The 16,374-nt window shown below is 40.0% G+C and overlaps 2 protein-coding genes across 5 annotated transcripts in view; one reads left to right on the plus strand and one right to left on the minus strand.

Moving 5' to 3' along the window:
• The window catches only part of PRMT9 (protein arginine methyltransferase 9), a 24,186-nt gene extending 20,653 nt beyond the window's left edge, over nucleotides 1-3,533 (plus strand). For all 4 annotated transcript variants that reach the window (XM_030007253.2, XM_030007259.2, XM_030007250.2 and 1 more), the window contains one exon: nucleotides 130-3,533. In XM_030007253.2, the coding sequence (XP_029863113.1) occupies nucleotides 130-345 (216 nt within the window). In that variant the 3' untranslated portion in view covers nucleotides 346-3,533. The remainder of the gene's footprint in view (nucleotides 1-129) is intronic.
• Nucleotides 2,907-14,169, minus strand: TMEM184C (transmembrane protein 184C). Its single transcript, XM_030007280.2, has 10 exons — nucleotides 13,813-14,169; nucleotides 12,217-12,347; nucleotides 12,083-12,119; nucleotides 9,898-10,103; nucleotides 9,118-9,192; nucleotides 8,131-8,224; nucleotides 6,579-6,691; nucleotides 5,831-5,930; nucleotides 5,179-5,350; nucleotides 2,907-4,725 (listed from the first exon to the last, which is right to left on the minus strand). Exons 1-10 carry the CDS (start codon nucleotides 13,927-13,929, stop codon nucleotides 4,433-4,435), a joined length of 1,338 nt encoding a protein of 445 aa, XP_029863140.1. The 5' UTR covers nucleotides 13,930-14,169; the 3' UTR covers nucleotides 2,907-4,432.
• Nucleotides 14,170-16,374: the final 2,205 nt, after the last annotated feature.

Below are 16,374 nucleotides of genomic sequence, written 5' to 3' on the forward strand. Positions count from 1 at the left end.
GCTGAAAACTTCAGTACAGAATTTACTTGTCTGCAGGTATCTCTGAAATGGATTGAAATGGTTTGAAGTACTTTATTTTCTTACTACTTTGAAAAGGGTGTAACTGATTCATATTTTAAATATTTTTAGGTACAAATTTGTAAGTCTGGCCAAGTCACTGCAATTCCCTTCTGGTACCACATCCATCTAGATGAAGACCGTAGCTTGAATACATCTGATGCATCCTCACACTGGAAACAAGCTGCAGTTGTTCTCGATGAGCCCATCCAAGTTCAGGTTGGAGATGAACTTGTGCTTGATGTTCAACACCATAAAAGCAATATTAGCATTACAGTTAAACGGTGAAGAATGTCATGTGTAAACTGATTTGTGGTTAATTACCTATGCATAAATTGACTGTTCATGATATCACTGATGTTAATTTATATTAAAGTCTAAATTTTATCTACTGATCAAAAAAGCTATTTTGTTGCTTTAATAGTTGATACTTACCTTCCACTGATGGACTAAAACTTGCACTGTAAGGGTATCTTACCAAGCAAGCAGTTAGGGGAGGTATTGTCTTCACTGAAGCAAAAACCTGATTGCTAGCTATTGCAGTGACTACAACAGTGGGACAGACTTCTCTTGCTACCATATCATCTGTAGTAAGAAAAAAAGCATCCAGATGCCTAGACCAGAAATAAACAGCTGTGGCTATTCAGAATAGAGTCCTTGTTTCTCACACTGAGAAGTTCCACTTCTCAGTTGCCAAAGCATCTGACTTAAGTGTATTGAGGTGTTAGCCTTGTAGTAGGGACTGTAACGCCGTTGCAGTATCACAAGTTAGTGTTGCACATACACAATTATAAAAAGTTGTAAAGGAGTGCTATTGAAGAACTTAAGTTGTATAGTGGAAGGTAAAGCTAGTAATCTTTTTAGAATCCCACAGAGAATCATTTCTGGTAATATAATGGGCCTGAACTCTTGTCTATATGAAAGTTGTATAAAGTAGTACATTAGTCATCACAGTATGACTGGATCTCTTCTACAGCATTACATTTTGGTATAATGCAGGTAGCAAGTTCCTTCTATTAAATTGATATCCGAATTGAAGAGTAACAAAAGCTTCTAACTCAGCATTGATTCTACCTCTGTAGAGATATGAGGAAGACTGTTAGCAAGATATTTCTGTAGCTAAGTCTCTTCATACTGTGCTGTCCATTCCATGTAGAAGAGGCATTTCTGTGATCTTTCCTTAACAGGAGCCTATATAAAGAGCCATCCACAAATAATTTTTCTAGAATCTCACTGCATGCAAGATCCATATGTACTCTTTATTAGGTCAAGTGTTTCAGATAGATAGGTGCTCTCAGTTTAACTGCAGGGACTGCTGGAGCTGTGGTTATCCCAGCCTGCCGCTGAACCTGCATCTGGTAGATTGCTGTAATAAAGCTCCTTCTAGAAGGGTGGAGGAAAGGTCTCCAATTTATTTTATTTTATTTTCAAAACAGAGGTAATGACTAAGTCAAGTTTTCTGAAGATAAAGTAACTGGATATCATCCTTTATCCAAGGGGTACAAAGCATAACAAACTGTAAGTAAGTGAATTAGAGTAGGACAGAGGCTTTTCATACTAAATAGAAAACAGCTTTTCTTAAAAAAAAAAAAAAAAAAAAAAAAAAAAAAAAAAAAAAAAACCCAAACAAAACCAAAAAACAACAAATCCATGGTCCATAAAGTCTAAGTTACTGTCCGACACAACTAAACCTAGTAGGTACAGGGTATTTTCACCAAAGTGCAGTTTATTATAGAGAATTATTTAGGCTTCCTGTGCTGGAAAACCTCTGATAAAAGCAAAACCATTAAATGATAAGGTTAGGCATATTTATTAATTTTTTTAGCAATTAATAAGAGAGCAAAATGAGCTAAAGAAAAATGAAGGACATATTTTACCCTGATGCAATGAGACTAAGTACAGGGCTGAAAGTGACCATTACTGAGTTTAAGCAGTGTGCTAAGTAAGGCAAGAGCAATCTTTAAGACTTATTAAAAGCTGGGAGAATATTAGGCAGAAAACAATGGAGAAACAAATATGGTTAATACAAAGATGAAGCACTGTTTGCAAATGAACTTTTTATATAAACTTGATAGGTCATGCTGTGGAATACTGTTGTAGTAGTTTTCAAAAGACAGTGTAGGTGTGATTGAAAGATTTCTATTTATTGTGGAAGTTCAATAGCAATGGTTAATGGAAAGGTATGATCCTGTAAGCTACTACAATGAAAATATAACTTTTCTCCCAGAAAAAAAAAATGCAGGAATACTGTACGCATGGAATGATGGAGTAATAATAAAATAATGTAGTAGCTTTCCAGAAATGCTGTGAAAGAAGCAACCAAGACACTTAACTAGCTGTTTTCCTGTCAAAGTCCCCTCCCTGTATCTTACCTAAGTTTTATACCACACATATAACTTTGTGTTAAAAAAACCTCTTCAGTGTGATGTTTTTGAAAAGCTAGAGCGCTGTAGCTGTTTCCTTCCAGCAGCTCTGATCCTTCAGATGTTATTTCTACCAATGCCCCTTTTCACCTGTATACATGCAGGAAATCAGATTATTTGTAATAGTGGCTACAGCAGGCACTGAAGTCCCCAGGTGTTGAGAGGTCTCACAAGTTATTTCCTTTTAGAACACTGCTATTACATGGATAAAAAGATACCTGGAATCAAGCATAAGTAAGTAGATTCTGATTCTTCATAAGCTCAAACAAGAAATCCCTTTTCAGTACAAGCCCTAAAATACTGAAAGCACAAACTCTTGTACTAGTTATACTTAAGATCCTCTTCTTCCATGAAGAGGACAGTTGTATTCATGTTTCATTCACTCTCTTAAATTACTGTAGCAGTAAATCAAATCAAAAGAAGGTGAACAGTTTAAATAAAATCTTTAATTGCTTATTTACAACAAAGGCAATGACTTGGCAAATTGGAAATTATGATTTGCACTTTCCCACTAACTTCAGATACAGCAAGTACATAGTCAACTATAAAATATGCAGCCTAGTGAGTAAGGCGCAATATTTACATCACACTAGTACTGCAAAAAAAGCACTTAAGATGAATTTACCATGACAGCCAGAAGGTAAACGTTTATCCTGTAAATGCTAACAATGCTCAAAAAGAAACCTTAAATATCACTTAAAAGGTCAGTGCTCTAGGTTTGGGGCTTTTTTCTGTCAGATTGCAAACATGCAATAGGAATAAAAATCTGGTAATGGCATAAAAACAATACCCCTCTGATTCTGTCAGTTTTTGCAAAATAACATTTTGATACAAGTGTACTTCTTGGTCTGAAATCTAATGCTAGTAACTCCAGTATTAGACTAGCTGCTTAGTTTTACCTTAGCAAATGTCTTTTCTGGGATGGTGGTGGGAAAAATCAACTTATTACATTTGAATCCAGGCTATATTAGAAGCATAATACAATAATCACACATACATACACAAATTTATGAATACAAATTACTACAGAGACATTGTCAAGACATCCTGCTTTAACAGCTTAAAAAAAACCAACAACCAACTTGTGTTAAAGAATTTATTGCAGCCCAAAATAAAGAAATCAGTTTGGTTTTTACTTCCTTTTTGATGTCCTTTATTCCCCCCATGTATTTTAAGGTAGTAACCATTATTATTTTAGAAGGATAGAAAAAAAGTAGTTAAGTGTAAGGTATTAATCCCAAACCTGTCATCCTGGCTGTCTCTTCTGAATGTAAAAGACTTACAAATTATGAGCTACAAGGACAACAGATACACCAACCATATGTTCTGGGCATGGAATTTTATAGCGAGGCCTGTAGGGAATGCGTTCTTTGTATCGATTCTTTACTGATGCTCTGCAATATTATCTTCATGAAGGGGTTTTATTTAGCTATGCAGGAAAGGGAAGAAAATGGCATCTGTACAGAAGTTACCATTTCATCCAAACTCCATTCAGCATTAGGGTATGGAAGTTACCATTATTAAGAGGACAACCAAAGCTAATACAAACACTTTTTGCTACTGCCCTCTTGAAATTAAGTTTTCCCATTGCTAATAGTACTTACACTTCATCTTTAAAAGAGCAGACTATTTTTTCAACTGTTTCTCTTTTATTAATAAAAGTCAGTGTAATTCTGACATGATGTGTAAGTGTTGAGCAGTTTACAGAGTTGATTCTTAAATTTATGCAGAAACCTTTACAGTGTGCGTGTTTTATATTCATGGGGTACTCACAGATACTCACATCCATTGTAGATTCAGTATGCAGATGTCAGTTAGAACCATGTCCTCTTCCTGTCTGTGCAGTAGTTTCGTCCAAGCTTTTCAACTTTCACCACTAGTAGTACATGTTAACAGAACATGTGTGGCAAGTATATAACAAACTCCTTGACACATCCAAAGAAAAGGTGAGTCTAACTTTTATCCAAAGCTTTCTCTGATAAATTGTGCTCTAGTTCAGGTGACTCCTCAGCATCTCGAAGAGCAGAAGTGTTATAAATACCATCAACTGCAGGGGCTGTCGTTGGTGTTGTGAGAGGTGTCACAGTGTGTCCAAACCCCTGATAATGACCCATGGGCGAAGATGGCATTGAAGAAGCATCAGAAATTGGGTCTTGAGTAGATGAAGACAGTAAACTTGTATGCTCATTCTGTTCATGATCCTCGGCAAAAAACATTTTCCTTGGTTGGCCCAAAACTGTCCTTCCTAGAGTTATGCCAAATGAAAATACTTTTTAGTATTACCAGCACTATACCGAGGCCTTTGAACACATCAACTCTAAAATAGGCATGTTAAATTAGAAGATGCATCTTTGTTTTATAACAGTTTTACATGGACATTGTTAGCTTTAATAAATAAAAGAATGTCTTTCCATTTAAAAAAAGAAAAAAAAAATACATCCCTCTTCTACCTAACACACCTAAAACTTACCCTGATGTCCATCTATTTAAAGAAAAATTAAAAAACGGACTCTAAATCAGTCAGGAGTACTGGAAAGAGCAAAGTGCCAGACAAACCATGAAATCCTCTAGGGATGCAGCTGCCACTAATTTGGTATGGGAAGTTCGCAAGGTACTACAGAGATGGATAATAGTGTAAAATGAAGCTGGAAATACATATGCTGTTAACAGATCACACAAATCTGTCTTACTTACTTACCAACATTTCGAACCTGTTCTGATATATCTGCCCTTATATCAGAAATATCCCACATTGCAAGAAAAGAGTCAAAGCATGACCCTTCTTCAGCTTCTTGAACATAAGGTTTATAGGAAAAACTGTAGTGATGTGCAATAGCAGCCAGGAACATCTCAACACAAATGATAAAATCCTGCAATGAGAGAGATACTGACTTAATCATTCATAACTGGAGAAAAATTGTTCCTGGGTTTCTTCTACAATTGAAAGACTGCAATTGCCTTGGGATACTGGCATCAGCTACTTTTCCACTAGAGGTAGGATATTCTTGCCAGGCTTCAGAGCCATGTGCGCTACACACATACTGGAATCGGTCCTTGCCTGATGGACTGACTTGCTGGAAGCAGACATTCAACAAGCAGCACCTCTACAATGAATTCTTGCAAGAAGAAATGCAAGGATATCCAACAGAAGTATTTACCTGGGGCACATTCCTTCTTCCCCACACATGGATATAGAAGTGTTGAGCATAAAACTCACTTGGGATGACTGGCTGAAACTTAGCCCAACTTATAATAAATACAGTACTAATCTAGCCTGTGTTAGTTAAATAAAGTGAGTATGACAATATTTGCTTGAGATCAGCTATAAAGAAGTAATTGTCTGTTCCTACCTGTAGGCCCGTAGCCACAGCTTCCACACTTTGCCATTCCCAGGTGTGTTTCTCAGAAATAACACCAACTTTCACCAACAATGCAATAAGCACAGCTTGCCTATAAAGATTATTTTTTATTATTATTGTAACAGTAATGCCAAAAAACCTGCAAGCAAATCTTGTAAATGAGGCCTGTTCGTATGTGTACATAGAAAGAATCTTACAAAAAACGTACTGTTTATATATTTAGATTTTAAGAGGAGGAAAACAGACTTAAAAACAGATGTCTTTCATCCATGGTCCTAAAGACCAACAGAAAACAAAACCGAAGAAGAGTGTGTTGTTCCAGTTAGTTATTAGAACAAGTTGCTTCTCTTTCAGGTTACTACTGCAGCCCACAGAGTAATGTTCAGATAGTCAAATGCACTCACTCATTAGCAGTTAAGTATAAGCAATGCTTAAATAGTAATTTATAGTTAAGTTATAGTAATTTATTTTGAAAAAGTTAAAGTAATTATTTTAAAAAGTAAAAGGAAAAAAAAATCATTTTTTGTTTCAAAATAACTGCAAGTGAAGATTCTAAAACAATCTCAAGTGAACAAGACTGCTCTGTCCAACATACTAGTACCCTTTTCCCCTCACAGCACTTCACTAAGATTATGGGTAGATTTTTTGAGGCCTCTAACCTCAGTAACAAATCCAGCTTTTTTAGCTCTTTTATGATCCACCCTGAGAGCAAGACGTAATGAGTAAATAATTCACTTACCAAAAAGAAACAAAAACTACCATCTTCACACAAAGGAACTTGCCAACAGGTTGGATAGGGTTCAGTTCTTCACGTAGTACTTTATAAAACAGCACCAGACAATACATCGCAAACTAACAAGGAAAAGAAAATGAAGAAAAGCTTTCAAATCCTTTGTTTATTTTGTGATGGAGTTGTTATACAGCATCTCTTCAGTTAAAAAATATATCACAGTACGATACAAACTTAAAAAGCTATCTCTTTCAGAAAAGAGGCTCTGGATTTATGGAATCTTTGCCTTACTGTTTTAAAACAGACCTTTTTTTTTCCTGAAACTGTATTTCGGAAATGCATGGTATTGGCAGACAGAGACTGAGGTCATCTATCTACACACTAAAGCAAAGCATAGGAAGGTCCCATAAATTTTTTTCAATGCCAAGCACATCTCTAGGGAAAATGGCATAAAAAGCACATGTTCTTTCAGGCTTCTGTTATGAACACCTCAAATGTTGCCTCTTTATGAGAGGTGAGGCAATGAATGCAATCTTCACTGCAAATCTGAACAAGTTTCCTGTTACTGACAACCGCAAGGAACCAAAACTAACGTATAGCCAAACCTAAGGAACCGATCTCCCCTTTTCATGCCCATTCTCCTAGCCTCTTACTACTAAGTTTCTTTAAGCAATCATGTCAACCAGGACATGCAGAAGTATGTGCTGCTGCTAGGACTGTTGTCACAGCAGAAAGCAGTTACAGTCCATAACAGTCACCCATCAAACACAGGCGGCACTAGGAGGAGGACGCCCTTTCCAGATGGGATGTCATGCTGTTCTGACTCCTGGTGCTGTTGTCAAGAGAAGAAGCTTGGAGGCTAGAAGGCTAAGCAGCAAGGAGGCGGAGCTGTTGCTCTCTCCTCTTGCAATAGCTCGTCTGTAGTATACCCTGGGTGAAGCAGAAAATGATTCCTCTGCATTCCCAGCAAGCCACTAAATGCAATCCCTGACCTTCAAAATGAAACTTTCAAGTCTAGGGGCTGACATCTTACCCTTACCCTGACATCATCTGGCAGCTGAACCAACAAGACAAGGTGTTAGGCAGGCCAGAATCTCAGCACTGCATGCACTGTTTCCATTTTTTCCTGTCAATGCTGTTACCACCAGCTTTGTAACACAGTATTTTTAACACAGCCACTGCTGATTCTTTGTATGTGTGCTGGGAAGGAGCTACCGGGGTGAGTCAAGTCATCTCTTCTGCAGAGGGGCAAGTCTGTAGCTCTAACGTGCCTGGGCCATACCACTTCACCCATCAAATAGTTTGGGGTAGAGAGGCAGGACACTTTATTGCCTTATGGAGCTTCATAGTAAAAATAATAAAAGTTTTAGATTATCTGTTTTTCTAGTATTTTGCATGTATAGTATTTAACAGACAGTAACTTTGACTTACAGTGGGAAATAATCTACCCATAAGAATTACCAGACATTAACACAATTACTGTCAATAGTTCACATAGAAGATTCACATAATACTAATACGATGACTTAAAAGAACAGAAAGATGTACTCTTGATACTCACTAGCTGTGACATGTTGTTAAGTATAACCAGGTAAGTCCAAGCATTGTTGAAGCTGAAGTTTCCTTCATCATACACTCCCACTAGTTCACAAATTCTGAAAGAATTTTTAGAGTTCATCACTATGCAGTAAAAGATCACTTTCTGGAAGTGCTAAATCTTCAGTACATCGATCAACTGTTAGAATCCAGAATCTTTTTTGGTACTCAAATATGGGCATTGGTGAGTCTGCACAAGAATCAGTTTTCCAACAACATATGGCATAGGAAGTTTGTATTCTATTTTCCGTAGACGAAACAGTGTTTGAATGCAGCATTAACATATCCCATTGTTGAATGAATTCAACAATTAAACATAATCCTTTTTTTTTAGCTGTTTTGCTTTTAACTGTTAGAACACATACAGCTAATATAAATACTTATATGGATATTCTTTGTGAGTAGCAACTTTTTCCACAGTCCCACAGAATTAACAGTAATGACCATCAATACAAAGTTCATGAAATTAAGCTTTCAGCATCAACATGCATAACTGCCTGCTATTCCTTTACAACAACAGGTTATATGATATGTATGAAGGCACACAGTAGGGCTTGTCACATGCAAAGTTTAATAAAATTTTAAAAGTTACATGAAATACCAAATTGTTGAATGCACTGCAAAAAGGGAGAAGGAGGGAAAAAAAAGACTACAAATTAAGAGATCACATAGATGTCTTTCCCACATAAACAGTACTTCACATTCTCTCCCACTGCTTTCAGCAGCAGGCATTAAGTATTTATTATTTCAATTCTACAAATAATCATTTTCTATAGAGAAGTCATAAAGAAATCATAGGTTGATTCAAATTGCCGGGACCCATTTAGCATGTAACACAACAAGTCTACTTTCAAACTGCCTTGATTCAATACAAAGGGCATAAAAATTCTTCCCAGTGTAACTCAAAATTATACCCTGAAGATCACTATTAATTATTGATAAGCATACTTACAAAGCAATAATGGTAGTAAATGGTCTGACAACAGTGTACTGCAAAACACCCAGTTTACATCTAAATAATAAAACTCTGCAAGAGAAACACAAAATTCATTGTACAAGAATTTAAAGACAATTCACTTATGGAAGTTTCCTGTTCTTAGTAGTTTCACTAAACTAAATTTTTATTTCATGGTAATTTCAACTTCTGCTTCCAGGACATCAGATGCTACAGTATATAGCATGTATATACACAATACACGAAAAACCTAGACTCTCATAGATGCGTAACAGGAAATAGTCAGTGATTCACTTTTTAGCCATGGAAAGCTTCTGGCTGGGCTAAACAAAGAGAATGCAATTTTCATTCATTCATTCATTCATTCATTGCATTTTCAGGGGCATGTGGCCGTTCGTCCTTCACCTGTGGAAGTAAAAGCAATAGGCTATCTGGTCTACCAGCGATTCTTCATGAGGTTTTTGGCAAATGTTATATGACAGCAAAGGAAGCAAATTCAAGGAGACCTTTATCCAATATTTCTGAAAAATAAGGAAGTTTTCTTCAGCACCACCTGAGTCAATGCATGTCAGTAACTAAGTGCGATTTATAGGATGTTTTACAGCTAGATGAAAACATGTTCACAGCTGCTTTCAGTACAGATTCCTAGCTGATAAAATGTGTGCAAACCATAAACTGACTCTGCCAAGCAACAACAGTTATATTACTAAATATGAAAACAACATGTTTGTTTCTGATTACACAGCTTAAAATTTTAAGATGTTGTCATATACTCACTCTCCCATAGCCCACGACGGACAACAACATAGAGGCGGCAGATGTCTCTGCTGATCTTTCGCTTCTATTATTAATACGAGGTTTGGATACCGGTTGGTTAGATAATTTGAAAGAAAAACCATAAAATTATAGATGACATAAGCTTCATAGCATTCTCGACATGTATCCACATATATTGCAATGTTGGGGTATTTCAAAGCTATCCACTGTAAGAAGAGAGGTACACAAAAAGTTACATGCGAGAAAGACAAAAGTGATTCCAATGACAACATTGGCTGGCTAGTTCAGCAAGCAATACTTCATTAGATAGCAGGCACTAATTAAACAGGGCTTGAAGCATTTGGCTAATAAGAGTGTTATGCTATGGCTAGAAAATAACATTCTGTAAAAATACAAGTAGAACTTCACATTGCATCTCTGCTGCTTCAAATGGAAGCATGCTTAAAGCACTGTGCAAGAGACGCTCTGTATCTTTGACCACACAATTCAGTCTTTCATTTAAAAGGAACTAAGGAGATGGTTCCCTACACATAACCTACTCCTCTTAGGAGGAGACAAGATAGAACCATTTCCTGAAATTCACAAATTCATTGTCAATATGGGTTTGAGACTAAGTTTTTAGTCCATCAGTATAAAGTTGATTTCTTTTGGTATCTAATATGTAAATGTTTGTTCTGGCATGTTTGCAAAATATAAAAGGAAGCAGCAGATTAGCCTTAAAGTGGTAATCATCCCTCTAAACTAGAATTTCAGACAGAAAAGTGATTTTTTTTTTTTTTTGCAAAACTGTGATTACAGATCAGCTATCAGACATTTCAATTTTTGAGTATCACACTGCTGTTGCACTGTTCAGTGCAATCTGTCCTACTGGGGTTTTTTTGTTTGGGTTCTTGGGGGAGGGAGGAAGAGTTAAATAGAGGCAGGTGTTTTGAGTTTACTTTGCTTCCCTAGGTGGTAGCAGAGAGAATGTTGTGCCTTCTCTAACCTTCTTATTAGAACTACTGGAAGATGCTTCACATCCTCATTGCAGTTAAAAAATACTAGAGATGACAGACGCTGCAACGCCTTTGTGGAAGATGTAATACCACACCTAGTAAACTGAGAATACACTATTTGAATCTGAGAAGAGAACTTTATGTTCAGCTCAGGTTAAGCACTCTAGGAGGATAGCATATATGCAGCAAAGGCCTTAAGATCCAGGAGTCTGGGGAAAGATTTCAGTATGTCAGAAATGTCCCTGAATGCCTGGCTATAGCTCATTTAATTAGCAAGTAATTTTCTTCCAAAGGAAAATTCTGTACTTGAAATTGAAGTATCACCCTGCGGTAGTTGATATTCCCCATAAGGCACAGATAATGTTGTTTTCTTCCCCACTTCGTTCTCAGATACTCTAAATCCCAGTCTGTCTCTCTCTCTCAAAAAAAAAAAAAAAAAAAAAAAAAAAAGAAGAAAAGAAGAACATATATAAAGGTGACACTTCATAAACACTCAAGAGATGGGAGAAAAATCAAAGGAAAAGTTCCTGGAAAGCTGCCTTTTATGGGGGAAACAGAAGTATTTGCAATGTCAACAGGTGATGATAACATGTAAACACTCATCCTATACAGTCCACAGATTTAGTATGTTGCTTAGCTCTGGCTGACCAATAGGTGACGTATTTACATGAACCATATCTGGTATGGCCAATAGAATCTACTGAACAAAAATATTCAGAAGTGGATTTTTTGTGGGATCTTACCCTTTTCCTCCTGAAGCAAAAAGGAGGAATTCTAGCACTAAGCATAACTTGGGAAAGAATTTTAGTACTAAGCCTAACTCAGGAAAGAAAGGTAAGGCACTGAATTTTGAGACAGTACTTGAATCAGTCTGGTTTCCATTTCAGCTGTTACTGAAGATGGAAGGACCAAAAGCAGGCTCTTGTTGTACCCCTTTCCACATCTGTCATAAAGGATACTCAAGGACAGGGTTAAGAAGGGTTAGCAAAAGCGATCCCACAAGCTCCACAAGAAGAATGTAATATCGCTGGAACTATGCTTCTGATGTACTCCACAAACAGGAATGCCCAGAAGTTTCTAGGACTACAAGTCCCCATGCAGCATAGTTTCTGCTAACTGTGACACTGTTTTCCCTCACTCCCACAGCAAACAGAATTTTATTGAGCTGTTAACAGTAAGAGAACACTTACACTGTCTAAACTGTAAATCGGCACCATCCATAGAATCCTGTTACAATAACAAAAGAACATTTAATATTACTAGAAGTATTTTTAGTCTGAATTAAATTCAACATTTGTACCACAGGTAAAATGCAAAATGTTACCTGATTATTGGTTTCTGTAATTCAGGTTGAGTATAATGGACTAAGTGTTGTAGTATTCCCCAGAGAGATATTGGTATAGTCATCAGTAGAAATATCCCAGCGATAAACCATGCCTTGGTATGAATTCCAACCTTGCAAAGAGAAAGAAAAATGCAAGATCAAAGTTTCAGTATTAATACTTTGAAGTTTTACTAGTACAGGAAGAAAAATAATTTTTCTTTCTTTTTTTTTTTTTTTTTACTGTGAATAAAGTTTTAAGATGGACATTAAGTAAATATCCCAATATTAAGTTTAGTTTTTCTAACTCTCCTTTTCAAATACACAAAATCCCAAAGTCTCCCTTGCAATTTGTCGACGTGGCTTACAGTAAAACTTAAAAACTCAAAAGAGAAAGATGAGAAATCTTGCAGAACCAACCTAAATCATCACCAATAAACACAAAACAGTCTACAAAAACGTAGTAATTCTCACTATTTAATTTACTGAAAGCCACAACGGATTCCTTGCTTTAGGTCTGCAACTTGTCTCAGTTCAGTGCTTCATTATAAAGTTGCTGAAAGCTTGTGGATTTAAAGTGTTTTTAGCTTTGAAATCAAGTTCCAACTAGTAATCAACTTCAACTAATTTCGTTTAACAATCTGAAATAGATATGCATGTGCGTATATATATAAATATATAATGTCTGCTAAAACACAGGGCTACAATTTTAAACCAAAGCTCTCTGAAAAATAACTGTATTAGTAATCCTAGAGTACCAAAACCTGAGAAACACAGTAGACTCTTCTCAAACAGTTTTTTTTGTTGAGAATTTCTTCTGTGACCCCCTACTGTACATGAACACCTCATGTCTTCTGTTGTTTTCCTGTTCAAATATTGCTTCTGAGTAGTTTCCCTACCAGTAACAGATTTAACGATTTTGAAATTTCAGATACCGCTTTGTTATAAACACCCATTATGCTGGACATACGAAGGCATCAGGACAGGGTTTCAAAATCGGAAATTTAAAATACACTCAAGGCAGATTTTACTGTCATTAAGTGCTTAAAATTATACCATGAGAAAGCTTACCTCCGGTGGAACAAGCCCGTATTAAAACTGGACAGTATATACTACAGTACCAAGAGCAGCTTTTCTACCTGCTATCTCAGTTCTCCCTGATCAGACAGAACTACCCGAAACATTAGGTTATCAATGCCAGTATTACCACAAAGTGTCAAAAAGTAAGTTCCAGGCAGGGCAGCGGCAGAGCTCCAGCCGTGCTCCTACAGAGACTGACCCCAGTATCTTCAGCATGGTATCAACTCTTCCAACACCAACTATTATCGAACCGGAAGGAGGAAGAAATCCTGCGCTGTCCCACCCTGCTTCGTTTGTGCTTGAACAGCCCGACAAAGGCACACAGCAGCACGGCGGAACTTCCCCAGCCTCTCTTCTCCTCCTTGGCTCTCTACCCGGGGCTGGAGGGCGCTGCCAACCCACCTCCGAGGAGCGAAGCCGCCCCGCACCGGCCCTGCGGACGGGCCCGGGCTGGCAGACACCCCCACACCCCCCTCCCCGTCCCAGCCGCGGGGCTGCCCGCCGCGCCCCGTCCCTCACCTCCAGCTTCTGCAGCTCCCAGACGCAGAGCGGCACCACCACCAGCAGCCCCACGATGTACAGCAGCACCACCAGCGGCCGGATCCACCGCCGCCAGTTCCCGCAGGTGCACGGCATGGCCCCGGCCACGCCGCCCCGCCGGCCACACCGGCACCCTCCGCGCCCCTCACACCCACACGGGGCCCGCGGCGCCTCAGCGGGCCGGCGCCGGGCCCGGCAGACCCCAGGGGCCGCGCATCACCGGCGGGGCCGCCCGCACGCCCCGCCGGCTCACATCCGCCTCCGGCTCCGCTCCGCTCCGCTCCCCGCCGCCCTCCTCACCCGGCCCGGCCCGGCCCGCCCCTACGCGCCGCGGGGCGCCCGGCGCTGCCCTGGCCCGGCTCAGCGCGGCACCGCCCCGCGCACACACCCCCGCGGCACTTCCGCCTGGCAGCGCTTCCGGCGGCTCCGCCCCAACCTCAGCGGCCGCGCCGACTGGCTTCTCGCCCTGCCTATCGCGTCTGCACCGCCCACCGCGGGCCGCTGAGAGAGCGGCCAGCGCCTGGGACAATGGCCGGTGACGGCATGGCCGTGCCCTCCCCGGAAGGGTGGTCTCTTCCGCCTGCCTACCCCCTGCTCCGGCAATGGTCTGACCGCGCGGGGGGGGGGGGGGGTGTCGGGCCTCGCTGGCGGGCGGGAGGCGACCGTTATTTCGGCTGCGGTAACGGCTCCGCGCGCGCCCAGCCGTTAGTCGCGCGGCCGGTGCGCTTCAGCTCGGTTGCTGTTGCCGAGCCGTGCCTTGCTGACGGCGGAGGGAGAGTCCTTCCCCCCGCCTTCCTTTTTCCCGGCAAAAGTAATTCAGTGAGGAGCCCTTCAGGGAGGAGGCAGGTGGCCTTTCCTGAGGCACCACAGCATGCTTGCCGGCTGCGCGGGTAGTGGGTGCGTGTCACAGCGGAGGAGCGTGGAAACACGGTGTCACGCCAGGCCTGTGGGCGCTAAGGAGAGCCGGAGCTAATGAGATTTATGTTGGGAAGTGTGCGGACTGGCAGAAATTGCAGGAATTGAAGTTAATAGGGACAACTACTATAACTCCACAGCTGGACAAAGCCTCTGTAAATAGGGTCCTGTCTAAAACACCTCCATGGATACTTACCTGAGAGCAGGACAGAGTGAGCAATCTGGTGTAGAGAGGTACTTAAGAATTCCAAGAGTGGGTGAAAGGTTGTGACATGAAGACTCCAACGGATATACAAATAATGCAAAATATTTATTGAATTTCAAGTATTTGTTGGACATCTATTTTTTTGCTGTAGAAGTGCCTTGTAAGAACTACCAGAGTAGTCACTGACAAAACACAGGACCTCAGGTGCTGAACTAAGTTAGGACCATTGGTGATACTCTGCCAAATACCCAAGGAACTGCCACGGTAAATTCTTGGAAGAAAACAAATGCAGATTTTAGTGTTGACGTGCAGAAACAGCTTCCACAATCAGTGAGATTGTAAAGTAGGTATGTTCATTCAGCGCTGGGTAGCACGGGGGGTAGTCCCACCAAAGTCGTGTGCACCTGACTCAGCAGTTCACTTCAAATTTATACAGTCAAGTGTTACATATAGATGGAGTTTCGCAATATGCCTATACATAGGTGTGATCTATCCCCGCTTCATATTAAAATTAGTTCCAAGAAGTCATTTCCCTAAGTTCTTCCCAACTGCGCCTGCGCAGTGCCTCCTTGTGGTGGTCGTCGGGGGTCGTGAAGATGAAGGCTGTGTGTCTTCTTCGTGGTGAACTCTTAACCTTCTGTCCCTGCGCAGACTCAGTCGCTCCTTGGCATTTATCCAAATCACAAGGCCAGTCTTGGCTGGTTCTTGGGGTCGACTTCTGCTTCTTATCAGGGACTATCTCTTACCCCAGCCAGCCTCAACAACAATGCAAACGTTAAACATCACCTCTCATCCCCTTGGGCCATGTCTACCTCTATTGAAATTTCTTTAACTTCATTATAAGCTAGATAATTATTAAACAATTTCTATCTACATCCACATATCTACTATATCTACTAGGGTTCCTTTGGCTCCCCGTCTCAGTCCCCCCTTTTCTAGAAAATAGTAAATTCTTTTACTATATCCAACTCTAGTACTTCTAATACATCGTTTCCCTATCTAGCATTCTCAAAATATTTGTTGGACTCCAGCTTCCGTCGTAATTGATTCTTCTTCCATTCACTGTAAGAGTCTCCTGTACTCTTACAGCACCAAAAGCCACATTGAACCACTATGCAAAGGACCACAGACAAGAGAATGATGATTATTACAGTGACAAACAATTGTTTCAACCATGCCAAATTTGGCAACCAGGAGGTTAATTTTTCCCATATCTCAGTGAATCCCCATGGAGTATCATCTTGTGAGTTGAACAAACACGTTCCCATCCCATGCTACGCTCCTTGTCCCCACGGTTCCCCATATTACTGTGTAAAAACTAAGTGTCCATCGGGTTTTGTGGTGACCTTCCATGGAGTTTTGGGTGTCTTTTTCACTCTGGTGTGATGAATCCAAGTGTTCTGTTCCTTGATTCTGATTGC

The sequence above is a fragment of the Aquila chrysaetos genome, chromosome 1 (genome assembly GCF_900496995.4).
Source record: "Aquila chrysaetos chrysaetos chromosome 1, bAquChr1.4, whole genome shotgun sequence".
NCBI classification, from domain to species: domain Eukaryota; kingdom Metazoa; phylum Chordata; class Aves; order Accipitriformes; family Accipitridae; genus Aquila; species Aquila chrysaetos.